The sequence below is a fragment of the Abramis brama genome, assembly GCF_963993115.1.
Source record: "Abramis brama genome assembly, chromosome: 4".
Taxonomy (NCBI): Eukaryota; Metazoa; Chordata; class Actinopteri; order Cypriniformes; family Leuciscidae; genus Abramis; species Abramis brama.
In genome coordinates, this window is record NC_139966.1 from 42,499,233 (window position 1) to 42,520,806 (window position 21,574).

The 21,574-nt window shown below is 38.7% G+C and overlaps 1 protein-coding gene across 1 annotated transcript in view; it reads left to right on the plus strand.

Annotated features, from left to right (window-relative positions):
• cacna2d1a (calcium channel, voltage-dependent, alpha 2/delta subunit 1a) overlaps positions 1-21,574 on the plus strand; it is an 81,988-nt gene that overhangs the window by 39,764 nt on the left and 20,650 nt on the right. Inside the window, exons 7-22 of the mRNA XM_084112468.1 lie at positions 12,344-12,475; positions 13,005-13,074; positions 13,201-13,251; positions 14,181-14,280; positions 14,931-15,089; positions 15,287-15,391; positions 16,083-16,161; positions 16,263-16,312; positions 16,397-16,486; positions 16,575-16,658; positions 16,771-16,851; positions 17,451-17,525; positions 17,974-18,045; positions 18,613-18,684; positions 19,193-19,254; positions 19,615-19,691. Coding sequence (XP_083968594.1) covers positions 12,344-12,475; positions 13,005-13,074; positions 13,201-13,251; positions 14,181-14,280; positions 14,931-15,089; positions 15,287-15,391; positions 16,083-16,161; positions 16,263-16,312; positions 16,397-16,486; positions 16,575-16,658; positions 16,771-16,851; positions 17,451-17,525; positions 17,974-18,045; positions 18,613-18,684; positions 19,193-19,254; positions 19,615-19,691 — 1,359 coding nt within the window. The remainder of the gene's footprint in view (positions 1-12,343; positions 12,476-13,004; positions 13,075-13,200; positions 13,252-14,180; positions 14,281-14,930; positions 15,090-15,286; positions 15,392-16,082; positions 16,162-16,262; positions 16,313-16,396; positions 16,487-16,574; positions 16,659-16,770; positions 16,852-17,450; positions 17,526-17,973; positions 18,046-18,612; positions 18,685-19,192; positions 19,255-19,614; positions 19,692-21,574) is intronic.

Sequence of the window (21,574 nt, forward strand, 5' to 3'; positions counted from 1 at the left end):
TTTTCAACATTGATAATAATAATAAGAAATTTTTCTTGAGCAGCAAATCAGCATATTAGAATGATTTCTGAAGGATCACATGACATTGAAGACTGTTGTAATGAATTTTCAGCATCATTACAACAGTCTTCAATGTCATGTGATTCTTCAGAAATCATTCTAATATGCTGATTTGAAAATTCAGCTTTGCCATCACAGATATAAATTAAATTTTAGAAAACAGTTATTTTAAATTGTAAATTTTCACAATGTTACTGTTTACTGTATTTTCGAACAATTAAAAGCACAAGATAATTCAAAGTTTCAAGGAGGAACCCAAAACTTTTGCAAGCGAATGCAAAACCATTCAAATATACATTTTTCTTCTATCTTTTTTTTCATTACCATGTCCATTCAGGGGCTCCATAAGAAATAGTAAGTTTAGTACACTAGTAAACTAGTTTATCAGCCAAAGTGTGGGCTTATAGGAGGTCCACAAAGGCTTAGGCGTTTGAGCAGACATACTGCACATTTAGGCAAATACAGTAGGTCAAACATTCAATAGAAAAATGTTATTTTGTCCACAGTATACACTAAATACTGAAAGAAGAGTTTGTGTAGTATACTTTTTTTGTGTGTTTCACTAGTTAACCCCGCCCACAATAAATCTCACTGGTCCCTTATAACTGTATGTTGAACATAAAATGCGTATGTTGGCTTTGATTTTGCAATTTTTTATTATATTGGTCAAAACAGCTAGCACCTTCTTAAGAGTCACAAGATGTATCCTATTCTCTGTGTTGGCAGAAATTTTATGAAAGTAAAATAATGACAAAAATAATAATAAATAATAAAAAACTTGTTGAATTGCACTAATTGAAAAAAAAAATGCATTGAATTTTTAGGGCTTGCATTTTTATGGGCTGAAATTCAACATGGTTGAATATTTAAGATGTGAATATTTCAATTCAAAACATTTCACACACATTTTCATTTTTAAAAATTCAATAATCCATATTCACCTTTCAGATTTCACTTCCAAAATGTTCATTCTGTTTAAAATACAACCTATAATATTCGACAGGCAATTTTCAGTCCATTTTATTTCGCCTTACAAATTCGCTTACACAAATTCAGTGGTTCAAATTCGACAGCAAATTCGACACTTGACATCTGGGAACGGCAGGAATAGCAGATTACCGACTAATAATCTCCATAGCTGTTAGTCGACCTCACCAGCAGGAGGTGCAAGTGGCAATGCACACCTTTTAGATTGTTGATATACAACAAAATAAACAGTCAAATCATGTGTAATTATTGCTATTTTTGACTACCGCATGAGCTTATTGTAATATCAACAATCTAAAAGGTGTGCATTATGCCTGACACCTACATGAACACTTTACAGTTGGTTTTATGACAGTAAGACATTCTCTTCAAATGCTATTGAAGTTAGAAACTTGTATACCAATGTCTTATGTAACTTTAGAGACGGTCCCTTAACTTACAAACATCAAACGTTCAATGTCAAGCCTGCCAGTATTTCACTGGGAAACGCTTAGCGTGAAACTTTGCGCGTTACGTTCATATTCTGAGTCTGCTTGCCTATATAGTATAGCCTACATCCCCAATAAGGTGCGAGTTTGGTCTTTTATATCACTTTAGGCCATTTGTCCATTAAGCTATTTTACGCATCCCAACAGCAGGGGAATCCTGGAGAATGACATATTGAGGGAACCCCTAGTTCTGAAGCACAGCTCTAAAGGTGCTCTAAGTGATGTTGGGTGATGTCACTTCTTGTTGACGTTTAAAGTATTGTCAAACAAAACAGAGGCTAGCTAGACCCTCCCTCCTCCTCATCCGTGCACTAATCCCCCAAACCCCACCCCCAAATCCTTCTTGTCGGTTATTGGCTGGAACAGTTTGTTATGTTTCGTGGTGCGGGTTAGCCCAGTTTGTTTTTCTTGCCATTTGTGGAGCCTGGGATGTCTTCAGAGACTGCCTTTTTTTTTACAGTGTGTTCAGGGGACAGGCAGCTAGCGGATGGTGAGGAGATGTTTGCTGTATGTGACAAAAACTCTTTCGGCCTAAAAAACGCGTGACATCGCTTAGAGCACCTTTAAGGAAGCTAAACAACCGAGAGAAATATATGTCTACTACCTCAGATTTAACGTTTGATCTGTACGTCAGCATCGGGGAATAAAGTTATAATCTTGTTCACGGTAAACTAACTGTAAAGACTTAAATGTAAACACAGCTTTTGTGTCTTTATCAGCTTTTCCATATATAGCTACTACTGGTCCTGATAAACTGATTACTGAAGGCTTGCATTTCTGTAAATCCGTTTTTATGAATGAATGACTCTCTCACCCGTTGCTCTGGTCTTCATCAACAACCGCTTGCACCTCCTGCTGGTGAGGTCGACTAACAGCTATGGAGATTATTAGTCGGTAATCTGCTATTCCTGCCGTTCCCAGATGTCAAGTGTCGAATTTGCTGTCGAATTTGATCAACCACTGAATTTGTGGAAGCGAATTTGTAAGGCGAAATAAAATGGACTGAAAATTGCCTGTCGAATATTATAGGTTGTATTTTAAACAGAATTAACATTTTGGAAGTGAAATCTGAAAGGTGAATTTTATTTTTTGAATTTTTAATAATGAAAATATGTGTGAAATGTCTTAAATCTTAAATATTCAACAATGTTGAATTTCAGCCCATAAAAATGCAAGCCATAAAAATACAATGCATTAAAATACAAGCACTGTTAATGCAATGCATATATTTTTTTTCAATTAGTGCAATTCAACAAGCTTTTTTGTTTCAAAAACATTTGTCATTATTTTACTTCCATAAAATCTGTTGTCCTCAGCGGTCGACTCACTGTGGCTTAACATGTGAGTGTTTCACTGGCAAATGAGTTTGATGTGATATTTGTGTTCTAGATGAGGACTGAAGCAGCCGTGTTCATCATATGACTCATCTCGCTCTGTCCCGCTGTCTCTCTTTATCTACTTTTACTCACTTCAAATTACTCTCAGTACCTTTTGCTTTCCGCCTGATTTTCTTGGTCCGGCAGCATTGCTTAGTGCTTACCCATGACCCCCTTCCCAGCGACAGCCACTGGGTGAAGCTTTCAGGCAATATTCATTATTTTTCATTAAATCTGATTTTTTTCCAACTCTCTATATTTAATAATAGTTTGTTATGTAATAATGTGGCTGATTATTCAAGTGTTTGTGTATTTTTATATACGTGTGTGTTATTGGAGGCTCTGGGCTGTCTGTATTTGTGTCTTATTAAGACACGAATCTGTACTTTTTGCCTCAACACATCGTGTCATCTGTCACCACAATCTCAAGATGGACATAGACATGTTCAGAGTGTGTGTGTTAGAGAGAGGACGATGACGTGTGTATGTCACACGGATCCCTCTGGCTGTGCTCATAGTGCTCAGATTGGTTTTTCTGTTGACTATCTGCCCTGATTCATTTAAACCAATGGAAGTTGTCGTCAAATCTTCCTCCACATACTCTCTCTCTCTCTCTCTCTCTCTCTCTCTCTCTCTCTCTCTCTCTCTCTCTCTCTCTCTCTCTCTCTCTCTCTCTCTCTCTCTCTCTCTCATTCTCTCTCTCTCTCTCTCTCTCTCTCTCTCTCTCTCTTGCGCTCTTCATTGAATTGAGCTATAAATTATTTTTGTTTGTCGTAATAAAGAAACAAAGACTAGTGCATAGTCGACCGCTGTTCTTAAAAACAATTTCTACCTGCGGTTGCAGTTTCACATTCTTATATTTAAAAAAAATTATCATGGCAGAGATGGTATAAGATTGTGATACTGGTTTTACATAAAATTGGAGTCTGACTACCAATACCATTGTGTGATACTGTTGTATATACCTTGGAGTGTTATGAGTACACTACAGTATATACTATATATATATATATATATATATATATATATATATATATATATAAATATATATATATATAAATATATATATATATATATATATATATATATATATATATATATATATATATATATAAAAAATAATAATATATTATTGTATTGTAGTGTATATAAAAAATAATAATAATTGGATTAAGAAGAATTATATATATATATATATATATATATATATATATATATATATTAAAATTCTTCTTCTTAATCCAATTATTATTATTTTTTTATACTTTTATAGATTTTAGACTTTTATAGATTTTGTACCTAATTTAATTTTGGTCACATACATTTTTATTATTATTTAACCAGTTATTATTTTTTATTTATTTTATTATCTGTTTCTCTGTAAAAAGTCATGAAAACACATTGTGATTTTGTTCCTAGTATATTAATTTAGGTCACATAATGTGACGGATATTTTCATGCATGTGTCACCAAATGTTCCACAGAAACAAAAAGCTGTTAAAAGACGTACCATATGTTTTCTGTTTGGTTTGATTTATGCAAGTCACTTACACGATTCATGTATTTTGATTTAAACCATTTATTAGGTCACAGCTCCTAATAGAATCACTTGCCTAAATGTTATTTTCATTTTTAACCACACATTTGCTACTTGGCCACTGTTCATTTTGGGCCCAAGTATAGTTGTACAGTCATAGCACAGCGCTTCCAATTTCCAATTTTGTAATGGGAGTTAGACAGAGATAGAGATCTGGTTGTATGGGTGTTAGCTAATGGGTATGTGTGTTGTGTCTAAACCTGCATACTGACTGCCTGATGGATGAACAACAGGAAGGGGTGTGAAACCACATCTGATCTCCCCCCCCCCACACACACACACACAAATATATGTTTGTAATCAGCTACACTCTCATTCACTAATGCACTTCCTTTAGAAACAGTAAATTATGATGCCTTCATGGACTATTCTTATGTAGAAAGGTGTGTCATCCTCTCCTTGCACTATTAACCTCTAACTTACAGAGTCTGTCTGTGTTCGTGTGTGTGTGTGTGTGTGTGCAGAAGGGATATCCTCTCATGGGATGATTACAGGCTTTCTTGATTCTGCACTGATCCTGCAAATTAGCACTCACAACCGTCTCCACAACACCACTATAATGCTTATTGTGTGTTTAGAGCTGTTTCCTGGACCAGTGTGAGAGAGTTTGGAGCTAGTTGATGGCTTGCCATGTATGTATGTACACTCACCTAAAGGATTATTAGGAACACCTGTTCAATTTCTCATTAATGCAATTATCTAATCAACCAATAACATGGCAGTTGCTTCAATGCATTTATGGGTGTGGTCCTGGTCAAGACAATCTCCTGAACTCCAAACTGAATGTCAGAATGGGAAAGAAAGGTGATTTAAGCAATTTTGAGCGTGGCATGGTTGTTGGTGCCAGACGGGCCGGTCTGAGTATTTCACAATCTGCTCAGTTACTGGGATTTTCACGCACAACCATTTCTAGGGTTTACAAAGAATGGTGTGAAAAGGGAAAAACATCCAGTATGCGGCAGTCCTGTGGGCGAAAATGCCTTGTTGATGCTAGAAGTCAGAGGAGAATGGGCCGACTGATTCAAGCTGATAGAAGAGCAACTTTGACTGAAATAACCACTCGTTACAACCGATGTATGCAGCAAAGCATTTGTGAAGCCACAACATGCACAACCTTGAGGCAGATGGGCTACAACAGCAGAAGACCCCACCGGGTACCACTCATCTCCACTACAAATAGGAAAAAGAGGCTACAATTTGCACAAGCTCACAAAAATTGGACAGTTGAAGACAGTTGAAAAAATGTTGCCTGGTCTGATGAGTCTCGATTTCTGTTGAGACATTCAGATGGTAGAGTCAGAATTTGGCGTAAACAGAATGAGAACATGGATCCATCATGCCTTGTTACCACTGTGCAGGCTGGTGGTGGTGGTGTAATGGTGTGGGGGATGTTTTCTTGGCACACTTTAAGCCCCTTAGTGCCAATTGGGCATCGTTTAAATGCCACGGCCTACCTGAGCATTGTTTCTGACCATGTCCATCCCTTTATGACCACCATGTACCCATCCTCTGATGGCTACTTCCAGCAGGATAATGCACCATGTCACAAAGCTTGAATCATTTCAAATTGGTTTCTTGAACATGACAATGAGTTCACTGTACTAAAATGGCCCCCACAGTCACCAGATCTCAACCCAATAGAGCATCTTTGGGATGTGGTGGAACGGGAGCTTCATGCCCTGGATGTGCATCCCACAAATCTCCATCAACTGCAAGATGCTATCCTATCAATATGGGCCAACATTTCTAAAGAATGCTTTCAGCACCTTGTTGAATCAATGCCACGTAGGATTAAGGCAGTTCTGAAGGCGAAAGGGGGTCAAACACAGTATTAGTATGGTGTTCCTAATAATCCTTTAGGTGAGTGTATATGGTATGGGTAACACCTTCAGAGTGACCAGTGTCTGAGCACGCATGCCAAACCATTGGCAGAAATAGCTTATCAAATCGACCACGTCAAATTCAACCTGACCGTGGCACAGGCCATTATATCAAGCAACTTCCCGTATACAGGGCTGGTGGAGGGAGTAGGCTCAGTAATTTCACTATCATGTCCTACTTCCACCACATCTAGCTAGATGCCGCTAACAATATGCCGCTCCTAACACCAAATCTGGACCAGCAGACAAAAACCCTTACTGTTGAGCCCTGTGCGTGTGTAAGTGGTGCTGTTTTAGGCTACTCACCATAAGTGTCCTAACCATGCATGACATGTCAGTTTCTAGCAACAAGTAATTTGTCTGTCCACACTGAAAGCAAAAATACCCAACAACACTACACAGTCTCAGCCAATTAGAAGATATCTGATGTTTAATGTATAATTACGAGGAACAGGATTTTGAACCAATGGCTGGTTAGGACAAAAATTATTTAGATAACTTAAGCCTGAGGGCACGATGCTTGTCGATTGGCTGGAGTACGTACTTTTTTCCACAATATGTTTTTAAAACCTTTTTCCAAATTGTTTTGAGCCAGAGTGAATACTGAGTGATAGAAATAGTGGGTGATGAAATGTGGCATTTGGCTGCTGATGGACTCTCTTAAAGAATATCGATAGTTGTCTGGACTGCTTTCGAGCAAGGATAAACGAAAACTGAATAAGAGTAAAACTATTGGTCAAAAAACATTTTCGTAAACTGATATAAAATAGAAATTTCAACATAAATGAAAAACTAAAACTAAACGAAACTAACAACAGTTACTGAAAAACTAACTGAAATAAAATAATAATTAGCAAAAATAAATAATAGTTTTTGTAATTAATAAGCTCTATTAATAGCTCTATTAATAAGCAATAAGCTTTTTTCCATTCCAATGCGCTACTTTATTCATGGTTGCACTCGAGTCTCGCATCTTTTGCATCTTTTCGCGCATGACACGATGTTCTAAAAACGCGACACTCAAGTTAAAATAAGTAAAACTTTTAAAAGACGCCTCTCGAGACCTTGCGCTTTTTCCCCGTTCCACTGCCCATGTCTTTTTTCCGTTTTTCAAAGCAAAACCGCTTTCTGTGTGAACCAGCCCTAAGAAGCAGAAATGGCCAAATACGTATTTCCATCATGTCTAGACCTTATAGATGCAAATATAGCTGTATCTTAATTCCAAGTAAGATAACCATCTCATGTGAAACTAAACAAGATTAGATACCACACATATTAGACAAGATACCACACTGAGCAGAAAACGAAAAACAAAAACAAATAGCATGTCTAGTAAACCAAATGTCTGGTCTGAATAGAACATTTGAATATGAGTTTAACTATACCTATGTGATTTAAAAGATGCAATAGACAAAAAGCATAAATGGATCAATACAAGAATAATGTTTGAAAAGATTAATCATAGAATTAACCTTAAAGAATAATCATAATAATCATATGCATATTTTTTTTTTTTCATATACACCATGTTTAACAAGATTTCATTTTTAATATGAATGAGTATGAATAATTTTCACTTTTTAGTTGCATTTGTTTGGTTCTTTGTTCATCTTTTATTTTTTATCTTTTTCAATATTTTATTTTTATTATTAAGAGGTTTTCACAAGAGTTAACTGTAAACTGCAAACATTAAACTTTGCTGAAATTAAATGTCTTTAACTGGAAGTGTTTTGTTAACTCTGCTAAACTATAATTACTATAACCAAAACTGAAACTAAATATATGAAAACTAAACAGAAATGTGTTCACAAAATAAAAACTAAACTAAAACGAAAATTATAGGAAATTTCGAAAATGATATTAAAATAAAAACTAATTTAAAAATGCAAACCTATAATAACCTTGCTTTTGAGTGAAGCCTGTATCGATTTACACACCTAGAGTGGGAGGAGTCTTGATGGAAAGAGGAAGTGGGTGGCATTAGGGGTAATAAAAGATGTCCCATGGGATCAAACACACCAGTTCCTTTCAGAATTAGACTGTCAAGGCACCGGCGGTAATGATTATAATAATAATTATGACCGCCGCTAGCGTAGCTAGCGAAAGCGGTCATATAGGGATTGTCAAAGTTTTTTTTTTTTTTTTTTCCCGTCACCTTACTGAATTTTTCGTCAACGATACCAGGGACACCGAAGCACCGGGGAACATGAAATTTGGTGGGCATGTAGCCCCACTAGACTTCTAAGGAAAAATTTCGTTTGGTCCCCGGGGGCCACTCCCCCCCCGCGCTGGGCCCCCCCAAACCCCAAAAAATGCAGTTTTTCCTAAATAACTACCTGAACCGTGGCACCGAGGATGAAGAAATTTTTATGGTATGTTGGTCTACTAGACTTTTACGGAAAAATTTTGTTTGGTCCCCGGGGGCCACTTCCCCCCCCGCGCTGGGGCCCCCTTAAATTTTTCGTCAACGATACCAGGGACACCGAAACACCGGGGAACATGAAATTTGGTGGGCATGTAGCCCCACTAGACTTCTAAGGAAAAATTTTGTTTGGTCCCCGGGGGCCACTCCCCCCCCGCGCTGGGCCCCCCCAAACCCCAAAAAATGCAGTTTTTCCTAAATAACTACCTGAACCGTGGCACCGAGGATGAAGAAATTTTTATGGTATGTTGGTCTACTAGACTTTTACGGAAAAATTTCGTTTGGTCCCCGGGGGCCACTTCCCCCCCCGCGCTGGGGCCCCCTTAAATTTTTCGTCAACGATACCAGGGACACCGAAGCACCGGGGAACATGAAATTTGGTGGGCATGTAGCCCCACTAGACTTCTAAGGAAAAATTTCGTTTGGTCCCCGGGGGCCACTCCCCCCCCGCGCTGGGCCCCCCCAAACCCCAAAAAATGCAGTTTTTCCTAAATAACTACCTGAACCGTGGCACCGAGGATGAAGAAATTTTTATGGTATGTTGGTCTACTAGACTTTTACGGAAAAATTTCGTTTGGTCCCCGGGGGCCACTTCCCCCCCCGCGCTGGGGCCCCCTTAAATTTTTCGTCAACGATACCGGGGACACCGAAACACCGGGGAACATGAAATTTGGTGGGCATGTAGCCCCACTAGACTTCTAAGGAAAAATTTCGTTTGGTCCCCGGGGGCCACTCCCCCCCCGCGCTGGGCCCCCCCAAACCCCAAAAAATGCAGTTTTTCCTAAATAACTACCTGAACCGTGGCACAGAGGATGAAGAAATTTTTATGGTATGTTGGTCTACTAGACTTTTACGGAAAAATTTCGTTTGGTCCCCGGGGGCCACTTCCCCCCCCGCGCTGGGGCCCCCTTAAATTTTTCGTCAACGATACCAGGGACACCGAAACACCGGGGAACATGAAATTTGGTGGGCATGTAGCCCCACTAGACTTCTAAGGAAAAATTTCGTTTGGTCCCCGGGGGCCACTCCCCCCCCCGCGCTGGGCCCCCCCAAACCCAAAAAAATGCAGTTTTTCCTAAATAACTACCTGAACCGTGGCACCGAGGATGAAGAAATTTTTATGGTATGTTGGTCTACTAGACTTTTACGGAAAAATTTCGTTTGGTCCCCGGGGGCCACTTCCCCCCCCGCGCTGGGGCCCCCGTAAATTTTTCGTCAACGATACCAGGGACACCGAAGCACCGGGGAACATGAAATTTGGTGGGCATGTAGCCCCACTAGACTTCTAAGGAAAAATTTCGTTTGGTCCCCGGGGGCCACTCCCCCCCCCGCGCTGGGCCCCCCCAAACCCAAAAAAATGCAGTTTTTCCTAAATAACTACCTGAACCGTGGCACCGAGGATGAAGAAATTTTTATGGTATGTTGGTCTACTAGACTTTTACAGAAAAATTTCGTTTGGTCCCCGGGGGCCACTTCCCCCCCCCGCGCTGGGGCCCCCGTAAATTTTTCGTCAACGATACCAGGGACACCGAAACACCGGGGAACATGAAATTTGGTGGGCATGTAGCCCCACTAGACTTCTACGGAAAAATTTCGTTTGGTCCCCGGGGGCCACTCCCCCCCCGCGCTGGGCCCCCCTTAACCCAAAAAAATGCAGTTTTTCCTAAATAACTACCTGAACCGTGGCACCGAGGATGAAGAAATTTTCATGGTATGTTGGTCTACTAGACTTTTACGGAAAAATTTCGTTTGGTCCCCGGGGGCCACTCCCCCCCCCCCGCGCTGGGGCCCCCGTAAATTTTTCGTCAACGATACCAGGGACACCGAAGCACCGGGGAACATGAAATTTGGTGGGCATGTAGCCCCACTAGACTTCTACAGAAAAATTTCGTTTGGTCCCCGGGGGCCACCCCCCCCCCTCGCTGGGCCCCCCCAAAACCAAAAAAATGGAGTTTTTCCTAAATAACTACCTGAACCGTGGCACCGAGGATGAAGAAATTTTTATGGTATGTTGGTCTACTAGACTTTTACGGAAAAATTTCGTTTGGTCCCCGGGGGCCACTTCCCCCCCCTGCGCTGGGGCCCCCGTAAATTTTTCGTCAACGATACCAGGGACACCGAAACACCGGGGAACATGAAATTTGGTGGGCATGTAGCCCCACTAGACTTCTACGGAAAAATTTCGTTTGGTCCCCGGGGGCCACTCCCCCCCCCCCCCCGCGCTGGGCCCCCCCATACCCAAAAAAATGCAGTTTTTCCTAAATAACTACCTGAACCGTGGCACCGAGGATGAAGAAATGTTTATGGTATGTTGCTCTTAAGGGCCCACATCAACCTAGCCCATAATCACTCATTTGTGATTTGCGCCCCTCCCATAAAAAATGAAAATGCAATATTATTCTGCTTTAATCGCCCCTATCTTCAGTGGAGATGTTCAGAACTGCACCATATTTCATGTGTATGATTAACTTGACATCCTCTGGGGGTATCCTCTGCTAAGTTTTGTAGAATTTCATCCATGGGGGGGTATAAAATAAATTCATTTATGTGCACATTTAGTGACTGTACACTCATCGGCCTGTAGATGGTGCTGTTGAGCGAAGGGTTGCTGGTTTAGGATGATACTGTCACACACACACATGCAGGAATACAAACAAACGCAAGCATGCACACACACTGACATCCACACGCACAGACACACACCCATACACACACATACAAATCCACATGCACAGACACACACACACAAACACACACGCGCACACATGTACGCACACATACATACACGCACAGACACACACACACACACACACAGACACACACATACACAAACACACACACATACACACACACACACACACACACACACACACACACACACAGACAGACATGCACATACTATTACTTTTTTTAGGTATATACATAAACACGCAATACAGCCAAATTACTCCACGTCATTTATTTTTGTGGAAAGCCAGTGCAGGCCTGAGCGGCGGTCATATTTTGTACCGCGATGCGGTACATCTAGTTTAGTATCATAATACTAAACCAACCGAAGTAAGAAATATCAAAGGCTTTTATTTTTAAAGAATGAGTCACGTGGCATCATGGGAATTGATGTCATATCTTTGCTAGGGCGCTCATTTATGCTCATTTTAAAATGTTAACATCACTCTCACTTACAGCAGACATAGTGCCCATTTATGACATTCTCTGGAAAAACGGCCCAGTTTTCCTCTAATTCCATTAGAACTGCATTAGCTAATAGTTTACTTTGTTGTTTCCTCTACCACAGCTTCTCCAAGTGGTTTATCACTTTCGAGTTTAGCTTAACATGATGGTGTCTGAAATTTTGAGAGCCAGTTTATTGATTTATTGCTGAATTGGGATTCATTTGAGGGTTTGTTAGAACAAAGCTCTCAGAATACACGTCAGCTTGAGTTAAATCACACTAGACCTGTAGAGATGCTTCATGTCCGTAAGTTACAATCATCAAATGAGATTTATCCTGTATATTTATATGTTTGTAACAGCCACTATAATCTTGAATGAGCTAAACTGGACTGCGGCTCTGGATGAGGTCTTCAGGAAGAACAAGGAAGAAGACCCGTCCCTCCTCTGGCAGGTGTTTGGCAGTGCAACTGGCCTGGCTCGATACTTCCCAGGTAGAGCACTGGAATGAATATGAATATTTACAGACATTCACCATAACACAGAGACTATGGAAAGCAAAGCAAATTTAAAAGCAAATTTATTGCATTTTTTTATAAATTCTAAACCTAAATTTGAATTGTTTAAATTAAATGTTAAGTACAATTTATTACAATACATAGTTAATATTAAATACTTTGGTTGTTCTGCTTTCAAATCATTGATTGATTGATTGATTGGTTGATTGATTGATTGATTGATTGATTGATTGATTGATTGATTGATTGATTGATTGATTGATTGATTGGACTGATTGATTGGACTGACTGATTCACTGATTGACTCACTCACGCACACACACACACACACACACACACACACACACACACACTGACTGACTGACTGACTGACTGACTGACTGACTGACTGACTCACTCACTCACTCACTCACTCACTCACTCACTGACTCCCTTGTTTGGTTAATTGATTATTGATTGATTGAACGACTGAACGATAATAATCCCAGTATCCCATCTGCTATAGCTTCTCCTTGGGTTGACACAAAGAACACACCGAACAAGATCGATCTGTATGATGTACGCCGAAGGCCCTGGTGAGTAAACCTGTGTGTGTGTTTTTTTAAATCTCCATGTGTATGTGAGGGAGATAACAAGTGCTATTTTCTTTATTTTCTCTCTCAGTTGTTATGCCTGATGTTTTTTCTCCTGTGTGTTTGCAGGTATATCCAGGGTGCAGCTTCACCTAAAGACATGTTGATCCTGGTGGACGCGTGAGTGAAGTCTCTGTGATTTACTGTTACAGTTCATACACTCACTGACACGAAGCCACTGAGCTGAATCCTGATTCGGTTGTGCACTTTGAGTAATTGGTTTATCAGCATAATGTAATTTTTCATTGCGTGTGACAGATTCCACACTATACACTTAAAGAGCTAATGTTAGTTCTGCATTAGAGTCATTTATCAACATTAGAGAGAGAGGCTGATTAAAGAATGACACAATGTGGTGCTGAGCCAATGCAAAGTGAGAGTAATAAACCTTTTTTTTTTTAGATCTTTGGCAGGCTGTTTAATAGACTATTTTTATTAAAAGAAGCAGTTTATGAATATCAAGCAAAAAAATAAAAATATTTATGTTTCCATAATGCACCTAAAAAGTTGTTATTCACAATTACAGTATTGATTTAATATTTACATTCAAAATAAAAAATCACATTAGAGTCATGCGTAACTGAAAAGTCAGGTTATGGATATGATCCAGAAATATTCCAAATTCATCAAAAGCAGGCATTTGAGATTAATGTGCTCTATTATTTATCATACTTAAGGGGGCGTCTTTAGGTTACGAGTGTAATTAGCCTCGTTGTATTAGAAAATATGGCCTTGTAGAGTTTATTCTGTTATTGCTCAGCTATAATGATGATGGTGATGTGCTGTCTGGGCATTGAGCCCATTAGTGTAGATCAGCTTCAGCCAATCAATGAAGTTTAGCTAAACGACTAAACACTGAAGCCCACACACCTCCCATTGGAATCACAGAGTGATTATTAACCCGTAAAAACCTGATCCAGCATGTCAGTTCTGGAGCCGTTAAAAGCCTAAAGTGATTTCGGTTGTATTATGATTTTTGTTGTTGTTGTTCTTCAGGTAGTTATTATATAGTACTAAACATGTTCTAACTATGCTGTGCTTCTCTGTAGGAGTGGAAGTGTGTCGGGCCTGACGTTGAAGCTCATTCGCACTTCCGTCAGTGAGATGCTGGAAACCCTCTCTGACGATGATTACGTCAACATCGTCTCTGTGAGTATACGGGAGCTGTGTGTGTTTTGCTGAGAGTCTGTTTGAATGATGAACTCCTCTGACGCTCCTCAAAAAAATCTGGATTCCTGCTAGGACTAGAAAATTTGAGGGAAACAGAGGCATCGAGCCTCCAAGCATCCATAACCTCATAGTTAATTTTTTGCGGGTTCAGTTAGGCACCGCTGAGGCGGCACGCCAAAGAATTATTGATGTGTCCCATCATTCTCTGCTTCAGACGCTGTGCAATTCATTTATGAAATGCATCGTTTATTTTATTTTGTGTGTGAGACTACTGACAGGAATAGAAATCACAAACTCTGTGTTTTGCTTTCAAGTAAGTGAGTTGTTTTGTATATTTTCAATTAACTTTCTTCCTCTATTCCTTTAATAGCTTTGCGCTTGTATTTTATGGCCTGACTCCAGCTGTGTGACGTTAGCTTGACGTTAATGAAATTAGGCAACAGTGCTCTAAGTGTATTGCTGGCACTGAGCCATGGGACTTGTATAGAGGAGCCTTGAATCTGAATGATGTAAAATGATTTCATAACTGTCCTTGCATGTGTGCGAGTGAGATGTACTGTACCTCACAGTTTTCTTAGATTTTTACTGATAACTTGCCAACTAACCACAATGCTTTCATATGGTTTCAGTTCAACAATTCGGCCAAGTCGGTTGCCTGCTTTGAACACCTGGTCCAAGCAAACGTCCGCAATAAGAAGATTTTGAAGGAGGCGGTACAGAAGATCACTGCGAACGGCACCACTGACTATAAAATCGGCTTCAGGGAGGCTTTTGACCAGCTCTCCTCAGTAAGAATAAATACAATTTTTAGTTTATTGCACCATCTTGTGGCCTATGCTAGTTATAATCAACAAAAATTTGATCAACAGCAGCTGTGAATATTAGAGGCATCACATTGGTTTACTGTGTCTCGTTTTTCTTGGACTGTTATTATAATGCTGGCCAGAATCTTTTACCTTTGCAAATTGATTTGTTCCTTTCATAGATTAATATTTCAAGAGCAAACTGTAATAAGATCATCATGCTATTCACTGACGGAGGGGAGGACAGAGCTTCAGAGATCTTTAATGAGTACAACCCCGACAGGAAGGTGAGGACACACACACACACACACACACACATGCACACGCACACACTTACAGTATAACTTTATAAATCCGGGCACTCCATAGACCACTACTGTTTTGTGTACAGCTAATAATAAATATTATACACTAACCTTTACTGAAAGTATCTTTTTCTTTCTTTTTTTTATTTATTTATATATAAACACTTCCATTCAAAAGTTTGGGGTCAGTAATATATATTTTTTAATTATTACTTTTCTTCATCAAAGAAGCATTAAACTGATCAAAAGTGACAGCAAAAGAGAATTATAATGTTACAAAAGATTTCTATTTCAAATAAATGCTGTTCTTTTGAACCTTCAATTCATCAAATCCCATAACAAATGTATAAGCAGGGTTTCCACAAATATTTGAAGCAGCTGTTTTAATAGTAATAATAATAAGAAATGTTTTTTAAGCAGCAAATCAGCATATTAGAATGATATCTGAAGGATCATGTGACACTGAAGACTGGAGAAATGATGCTGAAAATACAGTGTCTGTATATATATAATTTTTTATTTTATTTTTACGAATGAATGTGTATACTCGGATGTCCCAAATGGAGGTTTTGTTTATATATTGTTTCCCTAAAGTACATCTAAGATGTACACGCATACACCTACTTTTCCACTATAAAAATGTCAATATCCATTTGTTTCTCTCTTCTCTCAGGTTCGAATCTTCACCTTTTCTGTGGGCCAGCATAACTATGATAAGACACCAATTCAATGGATGGCTTGCGAAAACAAAGGTAAAACACACTGAAATTTAATGATATGAAATTTGAAAGACATTTAGCCTAATATGTGTTTATAATATAACCATGTATTGAGATGTTAAAGTTTCCTGCAGGTTTTTACTATGAGATTCCATCCATTGGAGCCATCAGGATCAACACCCAGGTATTTGACAGCATCACTCTAGTGCATAAATGTGACTTCTTTCCAGCATCATATTTCAGTGTAACCAGACTACTTTACATACAGGAGTACCTGGATGTGTTGGGCAGGCCCATGGTGAAAGAAGACAAGAAAGCAAAAAATGTGCAGTGGACCAACGTTTACGTGGATGCACTGGTGCGTCAACTCTTATATATCTGTATCAGTAGATTTGTTAAATTATACTGATTCAAAAAGTACTAAATGGCTGTTGGTTGTGTTGCAGGAACTGGGCCTTGTGATTACAGGCACTCTACCAGTGTTCAATAAAACCAAGAACATTCCAGACAAGAATACTGAGAATAAAAAAGTACTATTTTGTGGCACATTCATGTTCTCAATTAATTCATGTTTGTCTTATGAATCAGATGAACTGAAGTGGAACCAGATCTGTTTTCAAAAGTCCTTGTTATCAATTGCAGGGCCAAAGCCAGTTGATTCTGGGGGTGATGGCCATAGACGTGTCTCTGGACGACATCAAGAGACTGACTCCTCGTTTCACTGTAAGGCGTGAGAGCGTGTGGGCGCAATCTGCACTTCTTTATTTACGACTGATGGTTTGCAACATCGAAGAACTTGCACAACCATTGCATTGAACTGTAGCAGCTGGGTCACGTTCAGTGCTGCTGCATTCCTTGTGTTTACTAAATCTTGTTTTTTTTAATGGCAAATAAATTTAAATAGGTCATATCATGTGAAACAATTCTCCCAACTCTTTTGAAATAAAAGATAAATCTTAAATATAGACATACATACGCAATGAAAGCAAGGAAATCAGACCTTTTGTGCCTGAATTTGACAGTTAATGAAATTAGTGAATAAATTCGTTTTTATTTGAAACAATGACTTTAAATTTTGCATTTAAATTTTAGTCAATACTTACAAACCAATAGTTATCACATTGTTAAAATTCAAGAAATATGTAAATGTTAATGCTTTTTTAATTATTTTAATGAAACTAAAATAGCTTAAGTACAATAATATATAATAATTAATAATAATAATATACAATAAGAACAAATGTCATTTTGCAGTCTTAAAGGTACAATTACAATGACAGCCTATCAAATGCTTCATCGCTCTTGTATTTTGTTTTATAAAGCTCGGGCCAAATGGATATTACTTCGCCATCGACCCCAATGGCTATGTGTTACTTCATCCCAACCTTCAGCCAAAGGTACGGCTCTCACTCATATTTCTTTCTCTCTTCTTAGACAAACTTGCTTCCCATAACCATGTGTATGGTCAGTTGTGCATGGCTGAAGAACCTTCACTACAGGTTATGTTGAAATAATGCAGGCCACCCACATCCACAGAGGTCATCTGCCCTTTGTAATGAATATCATTTGTGCAATCCAAACACAATCGTTCTGTTTAGTTCACAGATGAAACGACATTTATTCGAAACACGTGCATGACAATTAGTAAATGTTTAGTCAGTGATCTATGGGATTAGAGAACACTTTGTATGGAACAAAATAGGAATGTTGAGAAACGGTTCCTCGGTAGGCACTTCTTCAAGGAAAAAGTGACTCATCTGTAAATATTTTTTGCATACAAATATGGTGTGTTGACCAGTATTGATTTATGGTATTACTTTGAAAGTTGTTGTTGTTTGTCTGCAGGATCTCAAGTCTCAGGAACCCGTGACGTTGGACTTCCTGGATGCTGAACTAGAGGATGAAATGAAAGTAGAGGTGAGCAATATAGAGAAAACCTGTATGACGTATGCAGGACAGAAAAGACGATATTTTTTGTCCATACATTGAAAGTCAATGGACCCAACTGAATTGAATGGCATGAACAAAACAACAACAACCAAAAAAAACCTCTTGAGACTTTTTTTTTCAGAATATCTTCTTAACATGAGTAACAGAATTTTCATTTTTGGGGGAACTGTCCCGTTAAGCTGAAAAATCTGATATCAGCAATCAGATTCAAAGCTGGTGTGATTTTGATTTTGTAACATCCCTTGTGCTCTGTTGTAACAAAGTCATAACAAAGTTATTATCGAAGCATCAGCAAACTGCAAAGTTGATTCTCAGTCCTGTGTGATTTCATAACAATATGTTAAATATAAAAATATAATTTTCTCACTTCACAGCCCAAATGAATTATTTTCTCACTTGAGAGTGACCAACGGGACATTAGATTACAATAGCAAATTAAAGCAATGTCCTTTTTTAGTTGTCGGCTTTTAAAGATCCAGTGACGTATTAATAGCAATCATTGACACACCTGTCTGACTTTCTGTCTGTCTTTAGATCAGAAGAAACATGATAGATGGTCAAAAGGGTCAAAAGGGATTCCACACACTTGTAAAGTCACAAGATGAGGTAATTGTGCATACTTTAAACAAGCAGTGCTTCTCTGCTGGTTTTTCTTCAGAACCCAGATTTTACACACATGGAAACAACATAAAAATGGTTTCAAATTGTAACGCTTGTACAAAAGCAAACAAAATGGCCTTGAAATCACCATATTAAAATGTATCATTTTTTTAATAGTTTCAAAAATATCTCTGGTTGTAATTCACAGCACAAAACACATTGTCGTCAGTAAAATCCAAGTTTATCCTAGTCAAATAGATCATATTTTTCTTTTAACAAATGACAGATGAAATTGCAGTAAAATGGTACAGAGTTTGATTGGCCACACATCCTTTGACATCAACAACAAAAAGATATGGAAAGCATTTTCTCCTCCCTTTTAAATGTTTTTTTTTTGGTTTGCAACTGACCAGTTGAGAAACATTGGCTACAACACTAGTTATTTAGGAATAAAACAGGGATTAATGGTTCATTGAACCACTTTCATTGGTTAATTGTTTTATTCTCATTGCAGCGTTACATAGACAGGGGCACCAGAACCTACACTTGGGCTCCAGTCAGTCAGACAGACTACAGGTCTGCAAATCTTTTTTTAATTTTAAGTTCTTTGTTACATGTTTTTGTGTCGTGGAGGTGTGTTTGTGAACATATGAATTGCCACTAGAGGGCACTGTTCAAAGTCACAATTAACTGTATTCAACAGATATTTGACATTATACTTCCATAAGGACACAGATGAGAGAAAACAGTAATTTAGGCATAGGATGAGGATAAAATCTCATTCATTTGAGTTTGAATCTATAAATTCCACCCTTCATGGATTAAAAGCTACAAAACACCAATTTTGATTCCACTGGGTGTTAATTTCTCATTTCAGATAATGTCAGGAAGACTACTGCTTTTCTTCATCATATATTTTCTGTCTTCTCTCTGTAGTCTTGCTTTAGTTCTACCCGATTACAGTGTGAGCTACATCAAGGCCACTATTGGAGATACCATCACTCAGGCAAAATGTAAGTACCCACGGGACCATCACTCACCTTTATCAAACTCAGTGGAATGCCAATCTCTCGGCCTCAGAGATGAGAAGCCGTAGTGTGAGCTCCTGGTTTATATTCAGAGAGCTCAACCCTGCGCCCTCCGTTCATCTCACATCTTTTGTTTTTTGACACCCTCACCTCCTCTGGAGATGCAACAGCGTGGTTCCTCAGTTGTGGTCTGTCTTCGAGAACGCTTCGCCAGACGGGGCGACGACCCCCTTAAAGGCAAAAGCGACTTACCCTGAGAATATTACACCCTGTTTTTCTTCCAGATGCACCTCTGTGCGTGTGTTTACCCTCTCGTCCTCTCTCATGTGGCTTTTGGGAAAGGAAAGCCAATCTCAAATGCCCATCCATTCAGGAGAGCCCTCAGAGTTCCTGTGCAATATTCTTATTCAAAGCTTCTGGGGTTGAATAAAATATTGTGAAACCCCTCATGTTCTTTCCTGTATTTTGCCTTCCCCAAACCCTTTTCATTCTCTCTCTCTCTCTCTGTGTTTTTCTCTCCATCTCTTCTCCTTTCCTGTTTTCCCTGTCTGTACATAGCTTGGAGTCCCTCAAATAATTCCGGCAAGTATTTTCCTTCAGTATTTCCTTCTCACTGTGTCCAGTGATACTCACTAGAGATCAGCCGATATTTTTTTTTTGTGACGATATCCAGGCTCAGATGGAATCGTCTTTCACATTTTCTGAGCTGTTCATTGTCAAGAAAGATTTGAATCCAAATTTAACCCATTTTATTGATTGTGTGCACTTAGTCCAAGACACTCGAGTTAATGTAACTTTTTCAAATTTTAAGATTGGGGACAGAAAGACCTTACATGCAAGTACGCTTTTGGGGGTATTCAAAAAGACATGCAAAAAGAAAATGAAGTTCATACATACAGTGTCTTAATTTTCTTCATTAAAATTATTTTTTAAAGTAAAAAACAAACTGTCCTGATATTAAAATGAGGAAAAAAATACAGGATGAAATTCTTTAAAAGAAAAATATACTAAACGGTTTGGCATACTTTTTACTGATAATATTATTATTCCTTTAAAAAAATCTGTGGTGCACTTTAGTTAAATATATATATATATATATATATATATATATATATATATATAGGCATACATATATATATATATATATATATATATATATATATATATATATATATATATATAAAGAGTACATTCCTGGGAATTTGGCACATGTGTTTTAAACTACATTTTTGTTTTATTTTTCCTTATCGGTCTATCTCTAACCTGCTCTACACTTACAGTGTTGAAATCACAGTCACCATAGAAAATAATCCACAAACACACATATGTCTGCTTTGCATGTGTAAATGTTTCCCAGCTAAGTTTAGCAGTTTAGATATGTTCTCTCCTTGCAACTTCACTGTGTTTGTCAACAGTATGAGTGTCATAAAGTGCGACTGTACATTTCCTTACTGGGCCTGAGCTTTTTGTGAATGTGTGTGTGTGTGTGTGAAAGCATCAGGAGATGTTTAGTGGATGTTTTCCTGGAGGTTTAGAAGGTGAAACCGCAGAAGACACGAGTGTGACTCTTTGTGCTCTGAACTGGTACTTTAATCTCCGCCCCTTCGCTCTCTGAATCATCTGGATGATTTCAAAGCCTCAGAAAGGGGCGGTCTAACAAAATACAGGCCTCGCTCTTTAGGAAGCATCTCCTCCGTATATGTGTGTCAGGTCCACGTGTTCATGTCCAGGTGCGGATGTGGTATGTGTGTGTCCCTTTTTAACTTTAACAGCCTCTAACGTTACTGTTCCGCAATAACAGTCTGTACTAATAACTCATCTGCCACCAGTCCTCGACTTTTCCCTGTGACAGCACAAACCAAGCTATA